The sequence below is a fragment of the Bos mutus genome, chromosome 5, assembly GCF_027580195.1.
Source record: "Bos mutus isolate GX-2022 chromosome 5, NWIPB_WYAK_1.1, whole genome shotgun sequence".
In the NCBI taxonomy this organism is placed as follows: domain Eukaryota; kingdom Metazoa; phylum Chordata; class Mammalia; order Artiodactyla; family Bovidae; genus Bos; species Bos mutus.
The window spans coordinates 86,487,391-86,508,209 of NC_091621.1; the positions used below are offsets into that span (position 1 = coordinate 86,487,391).

At 38.4% G+C, this 20,819-nt stretch overlaps 1 protein-coding gene across 6 annotated transcripts in view; it reads right to left on the bottom strand.

Annotated features, from left to right (window-relative positions):
• Positions 1-20,819, bottom strand: part of ABCC9 (ATP binding cassette subfamily C member 9) — a 157,492-nt gene that overhangs the window by 71,320 nt on the left and 65,353 nt on the right. For 4 of the 6 annotated variants that reach the window (XM_070371169.1, XM_070371170.1, XM_070371175.1 and 1 more), the window contains 6 exons: positions 16,957-17,029; positions 15,426-15,531; positions 9,094-9,132; positions 7,618-7,719; positions 4,904-4,988; positions 2,812-2,892 (listed from right to left, as the gene is read on the bottom strand). In XM_070371169.1, coding sequence (XP_070227270.1) covers positions 2,812-2,892; positions 4,904-4,988; positions 7,618-7,719; positions 9,094-9,132; positions 15,426-15,531; positions 16,957-17,029 — 486 coding nt within the window. The remainder of the gene's footprint in view (positions 1-2,811; positions 2,893-4,903; positions 4,989-7,617; positions 7,720-9,093; positions 9,133-15,425; positions 15,532-16,956; positions 17,030-20,819) is intronic. The other 2 variants (XM_070371173.1, XM_070371174.1) reach the window with 1 other exon arrangement.

Genomic DNA, 20,819 nt, shown 5'->3' on the forward strand with positions numbered 1-20,819 from the left:
TCTTTGTTTCCTGTGTACCCAGCACAGAAGATGGCTCTGATGACGCTCATTAAACACTGATGGATGGAAAGGAAGGGAGGGAGGGTAGGAGGGAGGGAGACAAAAAGAAAGCAAAAGACAACACAGTAACTTGAGAGTAATCATTAAAAGAAGGAAAATAAGAAACAGCTGATCACAAAAACAGAAAAAAAGGAAAAGTACTCAAAAGATACGAAGTTCTAGCTCACACTCTGTCACTTACCAGCCATTAATTCTCAGGTAAGGCATTCCACCTTTCTAAGTTTCCTCTCTTCCCATGAGGAAACCACCTACCCTAGCAGCCGTCATAAGAATCAAATGAGATAATACTGCGATTCAAAGTGCTTTGTGAATTTTTAAACAATCGAAGGGTAAAATATTGTTATCTAAGAGAAATTACTCAAACACATGAATTTGAGTAAACTCTGGGAGTTGGTGATAGACAGGGAGGCCTGGCGTGCTGCAGTCCATGGGGCTGCAAAGAGTAGGACACGACTGAGCGACTAAACTGAATTGATTGATCAACAGTATTCTGTTGCTGCTAAAACATTATTCAATTTTAGGCTGCTATGAAGAAAGTATAATATTTAGATCATAAGCTCCATTAGTTTTAAGACTGTCTGAGTTGATCAGAGTGCATCTAGAACACGTTTTTTCAAAGGGACCCTAACAAACACTATTATACTCAGAATTAAGAGAAGTTATAAAGATAACATAACTGTTGAAGAATTAAAAATATTAAGCTTTATCAGCCTACAGAAAAGTAAATTATGGCAAGTTACAACAATAATATTAAAATATTGAGTTATGGCCATATAAAAGAAATATATTTGCTGTTGCAGAAGCAGAATGGAAGCCAATTAATGGAAAATATACAGAAGCAGATTTTAAGCCCATAATAACTTTCCAATAATAAGAGCTATCTGAGGCAGGCAGAATAATGGTCCCCAAAGATGCCTATGTTCTAATTATCAGAACCTGTGACAATGATATCTGAATGGCAGATGTGCCTTTGCAGATACAGGCATATCTCATTTTATTGCAATTCATTTTATTGTGCTTCACAGACATTGCATTTTTTTTTAATTGAAGGTTTGTGGCAACCCTGTGTCCAGCAAGTCTATTCCGCCGTTTCTCCAACATTTGCTCACTTCATGTCTCTGTGTCACATTTTGGTTGTTGATGCTGTTCAGTCGCTGAGTTGTGTTCAACTCTTTGCAAACCCACAGACTGCAGCATGCCAGACTTCCCTGTCCTTCACTATCTCCCAGAGTTTGCTCAAACTCATGTCCATTGAGTCAATGATGCCATCCAGCCATCTCACCCTCTGTCGTCCCCTTCTCCTCCTGCCTTCAATCTTTCCCAGCATCAGGGTCTTTTGCAATGAGTCAGTTCTTCGCATCAGGTTGCCAAAGTATTGGAGTTTCAGCTTCAGCATCCAGTCCTTCCAATGCATATTCAGAGTTGATTTTCTTCAGGATGGACTGATTTGATCTCCTTGCAGTCCAAGGGACTCTCAAGAGTCTTCTCCAACACTACAGTTCAAAAGTATCACTTCTTCGGCACTCAGCCTTATTTATAGTCCAACTCTCACATCCATACATGACTACTGGAAAAACCATATCTTTGAATAGACAGACCTTTGTTGGCAAAGTAATGTCTCTGCTTTTTAATATGATTTCTAGGTTTATCATAACTTTTTTTTTCCCCAAGGAGCAAGTGTCTTTTAATTTCATGGATGCAGTCACCATTCACAGTGATTTTTGGAGTCCAAGAAAATAAAATCTGAAGTGATGAAAAATGAAGTGATGGGACTGGATGCATGATCTTAGTCTTTTTAATGTTCAGTTTTAACAGGTTACTGCTAGATCCTGCTATGTCTTTTATAGTGTTGTTTTCTGGAAATTTTGGGGGCAGGAATTCTTAGAGACATTAACCTGAAGTGCACTTCCAGTACTATGCCCAAATTCTACTTTCATACCCTGTAATGGATCCAAAATTCTGGAGTGCGAAACTCTAAAATCAAGCCACTTTCTGAAGATGTTCATTAGATGGAGTGAAAGGTTTAAAGGTCGGAGAACCAGATATACACATGGTTAACACATGCACAGAAGGAGAAGGCGGAGGAAGGATGGATTTACATAGCCTGCTGGTCTCTAGGTACTGTCTAGTTGTACACTAAGTGATTTTTGCTACAATCTGCTGGAGGAATAAAACTAAATTCATAATCAATACAATCATCCATTTTTATTTGTATATCCATAGGTTATCAACCCAGGATATACTACAGAATCATCTACAGAGCTTTTTTAAGATACAGATTCTAGACTCTGTCTTTATAGATAATGATTTAGTAGATCTAGGCTGGTATCAAGATTTTTAAGAATAATTTCAGAAAACTTTACAGATAAACCTTAACCACAGCCTGAGTTGCATACTTACTAACCCTTATGCCCACCAAAAGTATATTTTCCAGCCCTTCTTTCTACCAGCAAATATAAATGAGAAGACTTATAATCCTGTCCAGTTCATTCAGCACCATCCACACCCTTTCATCAATTATCCTCATGGTTTAAGAACTCATAGAAGCAATCATTTGGGAACCTCAGTCCCTCGGGGTCCTTCACTCACGTCTTACATGTTGATTTGATTTGTACTTTGAGGATTTGTTTTGCCTTAATTCTCTGTGATTTCACAAGTTAAATCTTTCCTTGAGTTACTTATCTCCTTAAAGACTCATTTGTCCAGAGAGAAAGATGAAGTAGAAAGAAAGGGAAGACCATACATTCTTACCAAAAAGACAATGTTGGTATTTTGATAGAGAGCTCGGGCCACACAGATTCTTTGCCTCTGACCTCCACTCAGGTTGATGCCCTAGAGAAGAAATACCCAGTAACATCCACCATTTACAGTAGTAAATAATCTGCTGGTTAAAAAAAAATTCCCTAAAAATACAAACTTCTCTTTAAAAACCTTAAATTAATTTTAATTTATTTATTATATAAATTTAATAAATTTATGTAGTTTATTAATTAAACAGTGATAACATTGGGAAGATAAAAACGCAAGCTTTCTAGTGGTCAACACTTGAATTATATTAAGATCATCTTTGACTGATAACATTAATCTTCTTTTCACTCTGATAGTTGGCTCTGCTGTACAAAAATATTAGTAATGAAAAACCAAAATGAGTGCTGAAGACTGGAAGTAATCTCAAATTGTTTCTGGTTTCATGAATTGTGTCTGTAGTATGCTTAATACATGTCTCTTAAATTCAATATTATAAGTTGTGTTCAAGTGAGCTTCCCTGGTGGCTCAGAGGTTAAAGCGTCTGCCTGCAATGCAGGAGACTTGGGTTTGATCCCTGGGTCGGGAAGATCCCCCTGGAGAAGGAACTGGCAACCCACTCCACTATTCTTGCCTGGAGAATCCCCTGGACAGAGGAGCCTAGTGGGCTACAGTCCACAGGGTCGCAAAGAGTCGGACGTGACTGAGTGACTTCACTTTCTTTCAAGTGAGCTATACAGCAGTATGCTTTTATAATCAAGTGTTAATTATACAAATGTGAAAAACTACTATTTACTGAGCACTTAGTATGTGATGAAACTCCAGTACTTTGGCCACCTCATGTGTAGAGTTGACTCATTGGAAAAGACTCTGATGCTGGGAGGGATTGGGGGCCAGAGGAGAAGGGGACGACAGAGGATGAGATGGCTGGGTGGCATCACTGACTCAATGGATGTGAGTCTGAGTGAACTCCGGGAGTTGGTGATGGACAGGGAGGCCTGGCGTGCTGCGATTCATGGGGTCGCAAAGAGTTGAACACGACTGAGTGACTGAACTGAACTAGTATGTGATGAGCTTCCCTGGTGGCTCAGATGGTAAAGAATCTGCCTGCAATGTGGTAGACCCGGGTTTAATCCTGGGTCTGGAAGATCCCCTGGAGAAGGCAATGGCTAGCCACTCCAGTATTCTTGCCTGGAGAATTTCTTGCACAAATGAGCTACAGTCCATGGAGTTGCAAAGAGTCAGACATGACTGAGCAACTAACACTTTAGTAAAATGTGTCAGGCTGCTGTATATGGCTTTCCATTCCTTATTTCTCTTATCAGAGCAATATCAATGTATTGCTCTCCACATGGAAACTAAGGCTTAGAGAAGTTCAGGTCATGTTCTTAAACACTATACCATGCTGCAATAAAAAATAGCAACGAATAACACAGATGACAGAGTCAGACCAATCTCAACTGTCCCAGTGACTCTGACCAGGCAAGTTCTTTAACCTTTCTCTCCCCTGGTTTTCTCAGCTGCAATACGCAGATAACAAACACCTATGTAACAGATATGTTGTAAAAGCAAATAATGCATATAAAGTCTTTTGCTTAGTATTTGACCCTATAAGAGTCAAACACTTTAGCCAACATTGTTATAAAGATTATATACAGGTATAAATATTTTTCGGCTAGTTGGAACAGTATGACGCCAACGTAAAACCTGTTTATACAAAGCAAAAGGAACACTTAAACAAGAATAAATGGATGTTGACAAGAGTGGAAAAAGTTGTCGGAAGCAATCTTGGTTTCCAAACCAATTTAAAGTAAACTCCAAGTTAAGTAAAAATACATTTGATCAAAAGCAGGGACTGGTTCTTTTCCCTTGAGAACTCCTGAGTGGCTAGCAAAATGTGAAGTTCATGTTAGTTACTCAATACATCCTTAAAAGAGTGGCATCAGGAATTCCTGTGCTTCTGTTTCTAGAACTTGTCACTAGGAAAACATAATTCCGGTGCTCTCAGATTTTTTAAATTTTCCATTAAAGGTTAAAGATAACTGGAAGGCTTTTCTGGATTTGTGTTCATTGTGTAATTACACTACACATAGCTCACCCTCTCTCCAATTTCAGTTTGGTCTCCAAATGGTAGTAAGTCGATATCTGGTTGAAGAGAACAGGCGTCTGTGACCGCTTTGTACCTGTGGAAGAGGTGGTTTTAAGTTTTTACATCACGATTAATATACTGCCCATAAACCAAGTCCCAGGTTCAATGTCTCGGAAGCTGAAATAAAACACTTATTGAAGAATTTAGTATATTCTAGCCTCTACTTTAGGCTTACAGATACAAAGACAAATAGATACTGGTTCCCACTCTTGTGAAACTATTGTATAGCACAGGGAACTATATCCAATTTTTTGTAATAACCTATAATGGAAAATAATCTGAAAAAGAATAGATATACATACAACCAAATCACTTTGCTGTACACTTGAAACTAATATGACATTGTTAGTTAATTATACTTCAATGAAAAATGGTTAAAAATTAAAAAACAACTATTAAATGTGGCAGAAAATTGACACAGAAACATACGATACAAATGTACCTTATTAGGTACCGTAGATGGGTAGTTACAAAGTGCTCCTAGAATATGCAGGAAGGAATGACTAAGAAATCAGTGACATCTTTGCAGAGGAGGTGATTTGTGAGGTGTCTGCAGAAAGATGAACTGCAATTTTCCAGGAATGACAATGAGGGGAGAGAGAAAGGAACTGTACGACAGTGGACAAGTTCATGGTATGCATGAAGGATAAGAGGAGCCTCACTGGGGCTAGAGCATGGGTTATGGGGCGGGGCGAAGTGGGGACAGGGGAGAGGAATCTGTGTCCACGCTCATGATGCTGAAGAGAGAAGAAAACAGAAATCGATAAGGACTGACATAAAGTTGACCTAAGGCTGGATCTGGAAACTGGGGTTGACTGGAAATTCAAGGAAGCATGGAGACCGGGAATTCTGGGGAAAATATCAATGGTTTCATTTTCTCAATCACCTGGTCTTAAAATATTTGAGTGATTTTGTTTTTAAATTGGGGTATAGGTGCTGTACAATGTTGTGTTAATTTCTGCTGTACTACAAAGTGAACCAGCTATGTGTACGCATGTATCTTCTCCCTCTTGGTCCTGCATCCCATCCCACCTCCATCCCACCCATCTAGGTCATCACAGAGCACCAAGCTGAGCTTCCTGAGCTACACAGCAGCTTCCCATTAGCTATCTGTTTTAGACGTGGCAGTGTATACATGTCAGTGCTACTCTTTCAATTCATCCCCCAGCTCCCCGCCACTATGTCCACACATCTGTTCTCTAAATCTGAGTCTCTATTCCTGCCCTGCAAATAGGTTCATCTGTACCACTTTTCTAGATTCCACGTGATTCTTCCATTTTCTTCTCCCATTCTTATTCCAGAATGCTGTCAGCCATCTCTTTTTCTTCCATTTCTACAGTCACTGCCAAATATTGACAACAAACACAGCATGCCCAGATCATTTGCCCAACAACCTTCTAAATGTCTTTTTGCTCTTAATTCAGATTCACCTTATATAAATCTGTCATGATATGGGCAGATCACATTTACTTTGTGAGTCCTCTTTCTAACACTTTGCTGGGCGTCTGGAAAATTCAGATTTATATTGGTTGGCTTTTAAGGCACTTTACTGCCCATCTCAGCCTTCCTTCACAATGGAGTTTGCCACTGTCAATGTACGCAGATCCCTTTCTGTCTGGTTTACTCCCAGGCCCCAAGCAATTCCATGTAATTTGAATTTTTCCTCCCACACTTTCCTCTCCCCTCCCCCTTCCTCATGCCTCTCCCCAGGTCTAATTCTCCTTAACTCTCAGGACCCTGCTTTGAGTCTTAGGACACTCCCTACCCCTCGTGAAGGTGGCTTCAGGAAAGGGTCTTGCCTTTGCACACTCCAGTGGATGTTTGGAAGTGAAAGTGAAAGTGTCAGTCACTCAGTTGTGCCCAACTCTTTGAGACCCATGGACTGTAGCCCACCAAGCTCCTCTGTCCATGGAATTCTCCAGGCAAGAATACTTGAGTGGGTAGTCATTCCCTGCTCCAATGGGTGTTTAGAAGATGATTGAAAGAAGACATACTCTGGCTGCTCTGAGTAATCAGAACTCTCAGATCCCATATTCCTTCTCTTATTTTTCCATGGTTAACCCTCCTTCTGCAACATACTGGGATTTTTCTTCTGTTTACCAACAACCTCAGCACCACCCTCACCATGCACCCCCCGCCCCCCTCTACACACACAACCTCTGTTTCGGCTGTTTATTTTTGTTGTACAAATTGTTCTCAGTAAGTGCATACGATGGGCTGAATCCCAGTGAGGCTTCTCTTACAAAAGTTGACTTAATAGACCTGGTGATGAGGAAAGAAGCAGGGCAAACAGAGAAGAAAGGAAGTCCTGATACAAAGATTTAAGAACGAGGGGATGGGTGGGAGGAAGGATAAACTGGGATATTGGGATTGATATACACGTACTACTATGCATAAAATAGATATCAAGCATCTGCTGTACAGCACAGTGAATTCTATTCAATACTCTGTAATGGCTTATACGGGAAAGGAATCTTTAAAAACGTGGATATATGTATACTAAAACTGGTTCACTCTGCTGTACACCTGAAACTAACATAACACCATAAATCAACTATATTCCAATAATTTTTTTTAGAAAACACTCCAGAAACTGTGAACCAAACGTAGGGATTAGAAATAGTTGTTCTTTTTAGTTCTAAATTTTATACATTCAAAATTACCTCTGCTTGTTGAAAGGACTTCCAAAGGTAATATTTTCTTCTACTGTAGCATTTAATAGCCAAGGCTTTTGAGCTGCATAAGCCACAGAATACCTGTTCCTACTGGAAAATGGAAAAGAAAAACAAAATACCAAAATTACCCAAGAGTGCTGTGCTGTGCCTGTACTTTTGTATAACTAAGGAAAATGAAAGTTGATAAAATATCTCAAAGACAGAAATGAAGAATTTCTAAAAGAATATTTTAATGACCATCAACCTTATTAATTAGTAGTTAAATATTCCACTAAATTAAATATTAGTAGTTAAATATTCCACTAAATTAAATATTAGTAGTTAAATATTCCACTAAATTAAAAAAATTAAATTTTTACAATAATTTAAATAACAGTTAACTCTAAAAACCACAGATATTTTACTTCATATTAAAAGCACTTTACATTAACTATGAATTTTACAGGAATACCTTTAAAAGGGATGTGAACTGATACTGTAATTATGTGTTTGTGGTTTACTCACATGAACATATTTTAAGGTAAGAGATAATGTAAATATTTCAAAGCAAAGAATAATTTTGGGGAGTCTATTTCAACAATGTAATAAATACACATTTAAAAACCATGTATTTCAATACATATTGAAGCAGTTTATTTTTAAAAAATCATAGTCTCCTCCCTGTGCCCCACTTTTTGGCTTGCAAACTCTACCAGATGTCCATACATCATATTTTAATTTGCAGTAATTAGGAAAATGCATGTGAGTTGAAGATAAAGAGGATGATGAGCTTGGGGTAGGGAAGGGGTCAGCTTAAAATTCACACTTTCATAGTTAGTTATGGTCTGTAAGTACTAATTTAGGAATTAAGGTTAAAAGAGAATAAAGTGTAGAAAAAAGGTAGTTAGAAATGCCCAGTGATCATCCTGAAACATAATGTCTTAGGCGTTTAGAGGGCATGATAATATATAGTATGCTGGTAGTCTCTCAGATAACCATCTGTGCATTAAAACAGTGGTTCCCAACCTCTGGCACATCTGCTTCCCTCCTGCCCCCACCCTCATTCTTTAAGGTTTTCTTTTCTTTTTTTCTTTAAATAGATGAAGTACTTGGTTCTCCAGTTCTAGCTCACAGGCAGATTTCATCACTGTTTAACTCATAAATAATATACATAATAATTCTTTCATATTTATTTTATAAAACCCCAAATCCAATTTGCTAAGAACTGTTGAGTTTTAGTCAAAGTTGAGATCTGCGTGACTCAACAATTGACATGTTGGGCCATTTAGTTCAGCAAATTAATTCTTTCAGCAGCTTCCAGGTGTTGGGAACTACTGCGATCAGAAATTTACTAGTCCATTTTAATAAACAACTTTGTACATTATCAGAATGAATAAAATGATTAGGAGTAAGAAATGGAATATCAGGAAAAGTCTGAGGAAGGTAGTTATTCTTATTAAATGCAGATTAAAGTAGAAATAATACCTTCTGGTCGCTTCAAAAGAAGGTTCAGTTTCATTTACACTGCAAGTATGGCAAACAACGTTCATTAATTATGAAATATAAATATAGGATGAATGCGTGTACATATCAGGTAAGAGATAAATATTGTATATATTAAATAGCTACACTTTCAAATGGTTGTTGATACTAATCCCAAAGACAAACCAGATAAATGACAGTCTTCTTTTATATCCTCATCAACTAGGAAATAATTAAGCTTCCAAAAGATAGCACTGTTCTCCATACAAAATTTGGGTTCACACAATAGCCATATTCTAGCCCCAACTTTGCTCCAACTAGCTGTGTAAGTTTGGATAACCTTTATGGAATATTTTCCTAGTCTATATTAGAATTTGATATCTCCAGGCACTCCCTACTGTTAAAATTCAAATTTAATCTATTTAAATTCCTTATTAGTTACCCTAAGGCAAGAGAGGAAGAAATACTTTTTATACTCTAAACTTGAAGGGTTGAGACACAGCCTGGCCCTTAAGGAACTGGAAAGAAAGACAGACCTGCATATAGGTCACATTGTAACATTTGGGTATAATTAATTACTGATTTATATGCTTAATGTAAAATGAGGCATTTGACTAATTAAATTTAGTTATACCTATACCAATGGGAAAAATACACCTAAGGACTTATTGATTTTATTATTCTAAATTTTAATATTTTAGGTGAACTCCATCATTTCTGAAATACCTGAATTCAAAACATGTCAGGTAGAAAATCCCCTTCTGGAAAATAGCATCCAATTTTTTGCATGCAGGATTTGCATGTACTTTCCTTCAACAGTAAAAGTTAAAACTTGGTATTCTACCAGCTTCCAAGTTCATGGTTGGAATCTTATGGAATGGGAAAGAGTGACTTCTGCAAGCTGAAATCAGGAACAGTATTCGGAAGAAGGAAAGCTAGATGTGGACACAAAGATGCTATGTCGTGTCTGATCCAGGAAAGCTGACTCATTGTGTTATTATCCCTTCATGCCCGGCAAAGTCTTAGAGTAATTGAGCCACTGCTATAAAGGCAGTTACACTAAGACATCAGAAAATAGACCACCACAATAGATGGGGTCTGACAGGATGGCTGATGGCATGGGCAAGGTGGAAGAAAAAGTAAGGGAAGCCAGAGATAAATGATGGTTATGTCTTATATAATTACTGGGATTATTACATATTCTGGACTCCCTCCCTGGACCATCCAACAGGTGAAGTGTTTTATTGAGTTCTAGTTCCTGGGATATCAGTAGGAATTATTATTTATCATGACAACTAGGAAAAGACAACTTTAATCAGGCAGAACATTTGCTTTTCAACAAATACAGAGCACACCAGATGCAAGAGCAAGAACCCTGGCTTTCCGACAAGCGTGTAGAATTTTTAAGTCCCTCCCTCATCTCTCTCTTCTTTCTCTTCTGGGGCTACTGCATGTCAGGCTACACTAAAGGTAGCAATTGCCGAGGAGGCATCTATATTTAGATGAATTTTGTGTACCAAGTTCTATCCATGTAGGTCTGTCCTGCATGAGGACCAGTGCCTTCTCTCCCGTCCAAAGTAAATATTCCTTCCTGCAATAGGACAGGGTACTTTATGGCACTTTGTTCCTGCCAACCATGAGGGCACATTTAAAAATATAATTCATGCAACCAGAGATACAGGCAATGATGAAAGAATGACAGCAAGGGGCTTGGTACTTTACCATACCATTTACTGTTTCACTTTATTTTGTCTTGAAAAAAACAGCAAACAATTCAGTCCAAGGTAAAGTACTTCTCAGCATTTACACAAAATCAACCGATCAATATGAATAATTTCTAAATTAGCTTTATTCTAATAACATTTATATAACTTTCCTTATTGGAATAGGTGCAACAGTTTTTTTCCCAGAATAAGGAGTTATTTTAAATAACTCTTTAAAAAAAGGTCAGCATCCTCTAAGCATTCTTGATTTGAAAATATATTTTATCAGAAAATCATGGATATCATGGGAAAAAATTAAGTAGTTCTTGTAAATAAAGAAAAATAGAATTTTTTTTATTAGCTTATCCAATTTTTAGGGGTTAGTTTTTATTGTGTGTGTGTCAGAGCCAACCCAAATATTTTTTGAAGAAAAGTTTAGCCCTTTCTGCTATGGAGAGATGGGATATTCTTAAGGCAAGTATTCATAAAAAGATGATTTTTAAATTATAGTGATTTTATAAATACTTAGAATTTTCTTAAATCCTTTCTCATATTTTCATTTTATTGACTCTGACTTTAAGATATAACCTTTTCTTAACTTTTTAAAAATTAGGATTTATGGGAGATATTTCTTTTCTATTTCTTAAAAAAAAAATCTTAACCTTTATTAAGTATATGTCTGTTTTTATCTCATACTTCCCTCTTTGACTAGCTTCCATGGAACTCAGAGTAGAATTTGTGGCCTATGTTATATAAATATGCAGGACTCCAATACATGCATTTCTACCTATTAATTACTCAGATTATTATTTAAACCTTATTTTCTTTCTTGATATCTTTGTTTTCCAAGCTTTATTATATATGTTTTATTAAATAAAATACTTTACAACTTTTAAGAAATCAGGCTATAAATCGTATAAATTTGTCTAAAAAATATATATGTATACATATATACATATATGTATCTTGTTTAGAAAACTCAATAAATAGACTGTATAAAATGCTTTCCTAATTCCCAAATCATTTATTTATCTATTAACAAAATGATAATAATTCTTAATGATAATACTGGGAGTGAATTTGGCCCAGGTAGAGTAATTCTAGAGAAGATTAGATCATAAGAACATTCTAGAGGTATGAAAATAAAATCTCAAGCTTTTTCTGTCATGGTCTCTAATTCTTTCTGTTTTAATGCTAATGAAACCAGGTAAAAACAAAACCCAAATAACTTCATTATGGCCATACATGTCACATGATATAATTTAATTCAGTAAAACTTGCTCCTCAAAACCTGCATCCGTCCAAGATGGAAGGTGACGGTGGTAGGGCACACGTCACACAGCATCTGGCTTTAGTGATCAACAGGCCCCCCGAGTGAACGAAACTGCAAGGGGCAGTTATTCACCGAGCTCACTGCTGGATACATACTAAACAGTTTCACATCTACAACTGCAACAGGAATAAACTGTACCCTCCACATTTCTCAGCTTTCTTATTCCACCAGCGATACCAAAAATAGGATTTACAGTTCAGCTGTTTCCAGCTCAAATTTCACATCCAAGCATTTCCGCCTCTTAATTGGAGTTTAAAATAGAACCTATTCTCAAAATGCCTGTAAATAGTTTTGACTCATTCTGAAGAGATGTCTGTGTATGTTAACAGTAGATTAAGCCACATGGAACTTACAATGATAAGAACTAAATGGACATGTGCAAGTCGAGGGCAAAGTCTCCCCAGCACAACTAACATTTGGAACCAGATAATTCCCTGATGTGGCGGGCTGTCCTATGTGTTGGAGAATGTGTGTGTTAGTTGCTCAGTTGTGCCTAACTCTTTGCGACCCCATGGAGTGTAGCTTGCCAGGTTCCTCTGTCCATGGAATTCTCCAGACAAGAATACTGGAGTGGGTTGCCATTTCCTTCTCCAGGGAATCTTCCCAACCAGGGATAGACCCAGGTCTCCGGCATTGCAGGAGGATTCTTGTGAAGGGCTGTCCTGTGTTGGAAGATCAGTTTAGCTCAGTTCAGTTACTCAGTCGTGTCTAGCTCTTTGCGACCCCAAGAATCGCAGCACGCCAGGCCTCCCTATCCATCACCAACTCCCGGAGTTCACTCAAACTCATGGCCATCGAGTCGGTGATGGCATCCAGCCATTTCATCCTCTGTCATCCCCTTCTCATCCTGCCCCCAATCCCTCCCAGCATCAGAGTCTTTTCCAATAAGTCAACTCTTCGCATGAGGTGGCCAAAGTATTGGAGTTTCAGCTTCAGCATCAGTCCTTCCAATGAACACCCAGGACTGATCTCCTTTAGGATTGACTGGTTGGATCTCCTTGTAGTCCAAGGGACTCTCAAGAGTCTTCTCCAACACCACAGTTCAAAAGCATCACTTCTTCGGTGCTCAGCTTTCTTCACAGTCCAACTCTCACATCCATACATGACCACTGGAAAAACCATAGCCTTGACTAGACAAACCTTTGTTGGCAAAGTAATATCTCTGCTTTTGAATATGTTATCTAGGTTAGTCATAACTTTCCTTCCAAGGAGTAAGCATCTTTTAATTTCATAGCTGCAATCACCATCTGCAGTGATTCTGGAGCCCAGAAAAATAAAGTCTGACACTGTTTCCACTGTTTCCCTATCTATCTGCCATGAAGTGATGAGACCAGATGCCGAGATCTTAGTTTTCTGAATGTTGAGCTTTAAGCCAACTTTTCACTCTCCTCTTTCACTTTCATCAAGAGGCTTTTTAATTCCTCTTCACTTTCTGCCGTACAGGTGGTGTCATCTGCATATCTGAGGTTGAGGTGATTGATATTTCTCCCGGAAATCTTGATTCCAGCTTGTGCTTCTTCCAGCCCAGTGTTTCTCATAATGTACTCTGCATGTAAGTTAAATAAGCAGGGTGACAATATACAGCCTTGACGTACTCCTTTTCCTATTTGGAACCAGTCTGTTGTTCCATGTCCAGTTCTAACTGTTGCTTCCTGACCTGCATACAGATTTCTCAAGAGGCAGGTCAGGTGGTCTGGTATTCCCATCTCTTTCAGAATTTTCCACAGTTTATTGTGGTCCACACAGTAAACTGTGTTGGAGGATATATAGTAGCATTTCTGGCCACTATAAAGAAAGCTGAGCACCGAAGAACTGATGTTTTTGAACTGTGGTGTTGGAGAAGACTCTTGAGAGTCCCTTGGACTGCAAGGAGATCCAACCAGTCCATCCTAAAGGAGATCAGTCCTGGCTGTTCATTGGAAGGACTGATATTGAAGCTGAAAATACAATACTTTGGCCACCTGATGCGAAGAGCTGACTCATTGGAAAAGACCGTAATGCTGGGAAAGATTGAGGGCAGGAGGAGAAGGGGACGACAGAGGATGAGATGGTTGGATAACATCACCGACTCAATGGACATGGGTTTGGGTGGACTCCGGGAGTTGGTGATAGGGAGGCCTGGCGTGCTGCGTTTCACGGGGTTGCAAAGAGTTGGACACGACTGAGTGACTGAACTGAACTGAATTGGCCACCACCAACTAGATCAGTAAGCAGACCAATTCCCTTAGTATGACAACCAAAAAATGTTTCTAGACATTGTCCAGTGTTCCCTGGGGATAATCTGGATGAAAATCACTGCAGTGATTTTCTGTAGACTGTAGACTGAAAGTCTACAGTCCAATATCATAGATAAGCTGTTAGCAATTTCTCCATAATGACTGTGGAGGTTGGGGTGGTCTACCAGGTGTGTGTGTGCATGTTAAGTCGCTCAGTCATGTCCTACCCTTTGTGACCCCATGGACTGTAGCTCACCATGCTCCTCTGTCCATGGGATTCTCTAGGCAACAATACTGGAGTGGGTTGCCATGCCCTCCTCCAGGGAACTTCTCGACCCAGGGATCGAACCCGTCTCTTTTGTCTCTTGCACTGGCAGGCGGGTCCTTTATCACTAGCACCACCTGGGAAGCCTGTCTACCAGGTAGATCAAACTAAATAAATAAATATGACTTATTCATTGTTACACAATTATATACTAGTATGTTCCTGAGTCACCTTATTACTACAATGTTTTTTTAAGAACCCAAACAACCATTCAAACATTCAGAAGACGCACAATGTCTTTGTGGATACGCAACACACTAGCCTGACATAGCCACATCCCTAATGAGACACTTTAAGTCTCTAGTTTAAGTTGGATGTGAAGAGAAATGAATGATTTCTCAGTCTCTTAGGAAGAGTTTCAGAAAGATTATTTGATATTTCTTCTCTGAACACTGGACCACTAAGGCTCTGTGTGCATTTAAACTTTATAAATAACGCAAATTTTCTTTGATTATAGGATAAATTTTTAAACTTTATTTATCTGTGTTGTCCATTTAACTTTCAAAATTTACCTTTACAATCCTTATCTTGCTAAAAGCAATATATTAGTTTATACATAATATAAACCTCTATCGTGAATTGTTTTATCTTTTTAAATTTATAATATTTAAAGTTCCCACTAATTTGTTTTTTTAAAGCTGTGCTTATTTCCAAGGGGCTCTCAGACCTCGAACATGGGAATCTACTGTTCTCATTCCTTCCCTTGGGAGATCATCGGATGTGTGACACCAACAGAAACTGATTAAAAATACACATACTTGCTCCAGTGAACTTTTCCTTCCAAGGTCTGCATCTCTCCGAGGATGGCAAGGAGAAGAGAGGACTTCCCACATCCCACTTGGCCCACAATCATGGTTAACTGACCTAGAGAAAAGAAATAAAGGATAATAACAGGATGAGAAGGAATTCACTTATAAAATAAAATCAAAACACATTTAGAAAAGGCTGATGTTTCACAATCTATGGCCCAGTTTTGGTCCCCAGAAATAGTATTCTAAACAGCTCCTTTTCCTGATACATAAGGTTTCTGGAAAAGGGAAGGAAAATTAAAACCTATAGGTCTTGATATGCTATTTTTAAAAATACTTATTTGGCTCTTCTGGGTCTTAGCTGTGGTATGGGGGATTTAGTTCCCTGACCAAGGATCAAACTCAGCCCTTGAGGTCTTAGCCACTGGACCGCCAGGGAAGTCCCTTAATGTATTATTTTTAAATTATGAGAAGAACTGACTCTAGTAAAAGCAGCAGTGAAATACTTGCCTAAGTCACCTAGATTAGTATTATCTTTATTATTCAATTCATTCTGGAGGAAAAGGTAATTTTGACTGCTGCTAAGTCACTTCAGTCGTGTCCGACTCTGTGCGACCCCATAGACTGCAGCCCACCAGGCTCCCCCGTCCCTGGGATTCTCCAGGCAAGAACACTGGAGTGGGTTGCCATTTCCTTCTCCAATGCATGAAAGTGAAAAGTGAAAGGGAAGTCGCTCAGTCGTGTCCGACTCCCAGCCACCCCATGGACTGCAGCCTACCAGGCTCCTCCGTCCATGGGATTTTCCAGGCAAGAGTACTGGAGTGGGGTGCCACTGCCTTCTCCAATTTTGACTAAAACAGATAACTAAGATTAAAGTGATTAATCACTTTAATCAGTTCTTATTTTGATTTGCATGTTTAATAGAAAAATTCCAAGTTACTGACCATGAGGCCAAGTAAAAAAATATTTATATTCAATTATCCAAACATTTTAGTAAAAGCTATACAGTATTTGTCTTAAATATCTGAAAACTTCATCAGTTTTCTTTGGGGATAGAAAACTATTTTCTCAAACACTATTTCTTTAAAATCTTTCTTCAGCAAAATGAGAAATTAACTACTCCATTATTTAAATGCCACAAATCAGCAAATAAACTAAAAACAGTTCATTTGGATGGTAAATAATTTGTTCAAGGTCCCCACTCTGTAGTGATAGGCAGGTCTTATAATTCCCAGTCATTCTCTCAGAGATACAGGGATTCATGAGCTCCACAGTGCAAACAGATAACTATCAGTAATGTTTGTCTTTAAGAAGTCTTTCCTTTTGTTAGACTTAGTTATCTTGGAAAACCACGGTCATGATAATGAACAGATACAAACTTGATGTTAGTTCACAATGTGGCTTTATATTATTTCATGATGAATTATTTAAATGAAAGCACTAATGCTTTGGAGGTGACAAATGTTTTCCCCCTGAATTCACAAAAATAAATTTGTTCCTTAAAAAAAACAGTTACAAGCTAGTAATAAATGATTCTTACCTGTTGGAATTCGAATATCGATATTGGATAAGGTTGCTAAACCACTGCCCCATGAAAAGTACCCATTTGTGACCTAGAAAATAAGAGTACAGAAATTTAATTATGACACTACATAAATATGTGGTTTCACAGGATAAGTCCAATTACAATAAATTTTCTTTATAAAGCACTGGAAGACTTTCAACACAGTAGAACACACAGTGGCAAAATTCTAATTTAGAGTCACGACTATTTAGAGGCATAGAGGAAAAACAAAAAAGAATGGAAGGGAGAAGGTCTTTAAATCAGTGATATTATGAAGAATGCTAAAAATTACAATAATTTTCCCTGAAAGTGTGTGATAACTGGATCGTTTATATGTGAACATTCTTTGAAAAGCAATCACTCAAATATTATCCAGTGTAACTCTGACATGGATTATTCTCTCACTGCTGCAATTGCCAGAAACCTGGTGAGGTAAAGTCAAGAAGAGAGATAACTACAAATTCCTGCAACAAATGACTTGTTAGCTAAGGATGAAGGCTTTGTAACGAATGTATTTCCTGAACTATGTGGACTTACTGCTATTCATTGATCTTGAAAGAGTAGAGGGGAGGAAGGAAAAAGGACAGAAATGAAGCAACAGTACTTGGTGGTTCAGTTCAGTTCAGCCCCTCAGTCGTGTCCGAGTCTTTACGACCCCATGCACTGCTGCACACCAGGCCTCCCTGTCCATCACAACTCCCGGAACTAGCTCAAACTCATGTCCATTGAGTCACTGATGCCATCCAACTATCTCAGCCTCTGTTGTCCTCTTCTCCTTCCACCTTCAACCTTTCCCAGCATCAGGGTCTTTTCAAATGAGTCAGTTCTTCCCATCAGGTGGCCAAAAAATTGGAGTTTCAGCTTCAGCATCAGTCCTTCCAATGAATATTCAGGACTGATCTCCTTTAGGATTGACTGGTTGGATCTCCTTCCAGTCCAAGGGACTCTCAAGAGTCTTCTCCAACACCACAGTTCAAAAGCATCAATTTTCTGGCATTCAACTTTCTTTATAGTCCAACTCTCACATTCATACATGACTACTAGAAAAACCATAGCTTTGACTAAATGGACCTTTGTTGGCAAAGTAATGTCTCTGCTTTTTAATCTGCTGTCTAAGTTGGTCATAGCTTTTTTCCTAAGGAGCAAGCATCTTTTAATTTCATGGCTGCAGTCACTATCTGCAGTGATTTTGGAGCCCAAGAAAATAAAGTCTGTCACTATTTCCATTGTTTCCCCATCTATTTGCCATGAAGTGATGGGATCGGATGCCATGATCTTAGTTTTTTGAATGTTGAGTTTTAAGCCAGCCTTTTCACTCTCTTTTTTCACCTTCATCAATGAAGAGGCTTTTTAGTTCCTCTTCACTTTCTGCCATAAAGGTGGTACCATCTGTGTATCTGAGGTTATTGATATTTCTCCCAGCAATCTTAATTCCAGCTTATTCTTCATCCAGCCCAGTGTTTCTCATGATGTACTCTGCATATAAGTTAAATAAGTAAGATGACAATATACAGCCTTGACGTACTCCTTTCCCTATTTGGAACCAGTTTGTTCTTCCAGTTAGTCCAGATCTAACTATTGCCTCCTGCCTGCTTCTGTTGCTGCTAAGTTGCTTCGGTCGTGTCCGAGTTAGGGCCATACAATTTCTGTCCTTTATTGTGCCCATCTTTACATGAAGTATTCCCTTGGTATCTCTCATTTTCTTGAAAAGATCTCTAGTCTTTCCCATTCTATTGTTTTCCTCTATTTCTTTGCATTGATCACAGAGGAAGGCATTCTTATCTCTCCTTGCTATTCTTTGGAACTCTGCATTCAGATGGGGTATTTTTCCTTTCCTCCTTTGTCTTTAGCTTCTCTTCTTTTCTCAGCTATTTGTAAGGCCTCCTCAGACAACCCTTTTGCATTTCTTTTTCTTGAAGACGGTCTTGATTACTGCCTCCTGTACAATGTCACGAACCTCCATCCATAGTTCTTCAGGCACTTTATCTATCAGATCTAATCCCTTGAACCTTTTTGTCACTTCCACTGTATAACTGCAAGGGATTTGATTTAGGTCATACCTGAATGGTCTAGTGGTTTTCCCTACTTTCTTCAATTTAAGTTTGAATTTGGAAGTAAGGAGTATACCTCAACAATCAGTAAGACAGCAAAGAAAAAGATCTTAGAGTCATCCTAAGCAGTCAATTGTTTTAATAAGCATCACGAAAACTTGACAGTTTTATTAGTTACAAAAATGGGAAACAAAAGAAGTATAACAGAACCCAAGAACTGGAAAGGTTAATAGTGACAGATGAGAGGATAGCTAGTTCCTAAAAAATTAGAGGAAACTACAGTAAGGCTACACTTTGCTCATAAATTAATATTTTGTCTCCAAGCCCCAAGTAATGAAATTTCTAAGTACATTTTTGTTTCAGAATTTTGCAGAATAAATTGGTAATGTCTAAATTATAACTAAAAAATCCTTTAAAAGCTCTTAAAATGAACAACGGGGAGGGAGGAGGGTTCAGGATGGGGAACACGTGTATACCTGTGGCGGATTCATGTTGATATATGGCAAAACCAATACAATATTGTAAAGTTAAAAAAAAAAATGGATAAAAAAAAAAAAAAAGTACAAAACTTACCTGAAAAGGTTAGGCCATGTTTTTCCATATATGTTTTATTTAGCTTGGAAAATGTATGGCATTTAATAATATCTAATCTATATCTTAGAAGAAGGCAATGGCAACCCACTCCAGTACTCTTGCCTGGAAAATCCCATGGACGGAGGAGCCTGGTAGGCTGCAGTCCATGGGGTTGCACAGAGTTGGACTGAAGCGACTTAGCAGCAGTAGGAGCAATCTATATCTTAATATAATGTTAGTAATATTAAATTAATTAATATCTACATAAATACACAAGACATTAGTCCTGGAAGGAGCATAGCCTGGAAGGACTGAATTATTGATCACTTTATAAATATCTGCTGAGTCTATGTGAAGCTCTGTATTAGGACTGATGGGGGCTACAAAGAAGGAATAATGTATTCTCCCTGCTTTCCTTGAGCTTATAGTCAATTGTCTAGTTAAACCAAGACATGAGAATATGGGCTAAGTAACGAATAGAGGGGCATGCTATGGGAGCATGCTGGGGCCATAACTCAGGGGTCGATGGATCACAATCATCCTTTGCTAAGAACAGGTTCTTTGGGGATTCTCTCATGGCTCAGATAGTAAAGAATCTGCCTGCAATGCAGGAAACACAGGTTTGATCTCTGGGTCATTAAGATCTCGTGGAGAAAGGAATGGTTACCCACTCCAGTATTCTTGCCTGGAAGACTTCCATGGACAAAGGAATCTGGCAGGCTACAGTCCATGGGGTTGCATGACTGAGCAATTAACATGAATGAACAGACAAAAGTGTAATAGCAGTTCATAAGGAAAAATCACTGACATTAGAAATGAAAAAAAAAGGAAACATTTTGGAAAAGAAGGTCACTTAGCTAGTTTTAGAAAATATGCTGAAATTCAACATAGGTAAAGAGCTCAATGATAACAGGCCCATGATCAGAAAACCATAAAATATGTTGTGGGAAATAATGAATAGATCTGGCTGGGGCAGAGGTTTAAGATACAGTGTGCACATATACTAGGTTGCTTCAGTCATGTCTGACTCTTTGCAAACCTACGGACTGTGGCTCACCAGGTGTGACTAAGTGACAAAGGATGCTTAAAGAAAAGCTATGGTCTCCAAAGCTGAGAATCCCTCTTTCTCGGGGAGAGTCGAAAGTGGCCTAAACACGGTGCAGATACAGACTAGCTGGTGAGAGGGCCAGCATGGAACTGAGAGGCCCTCCATGA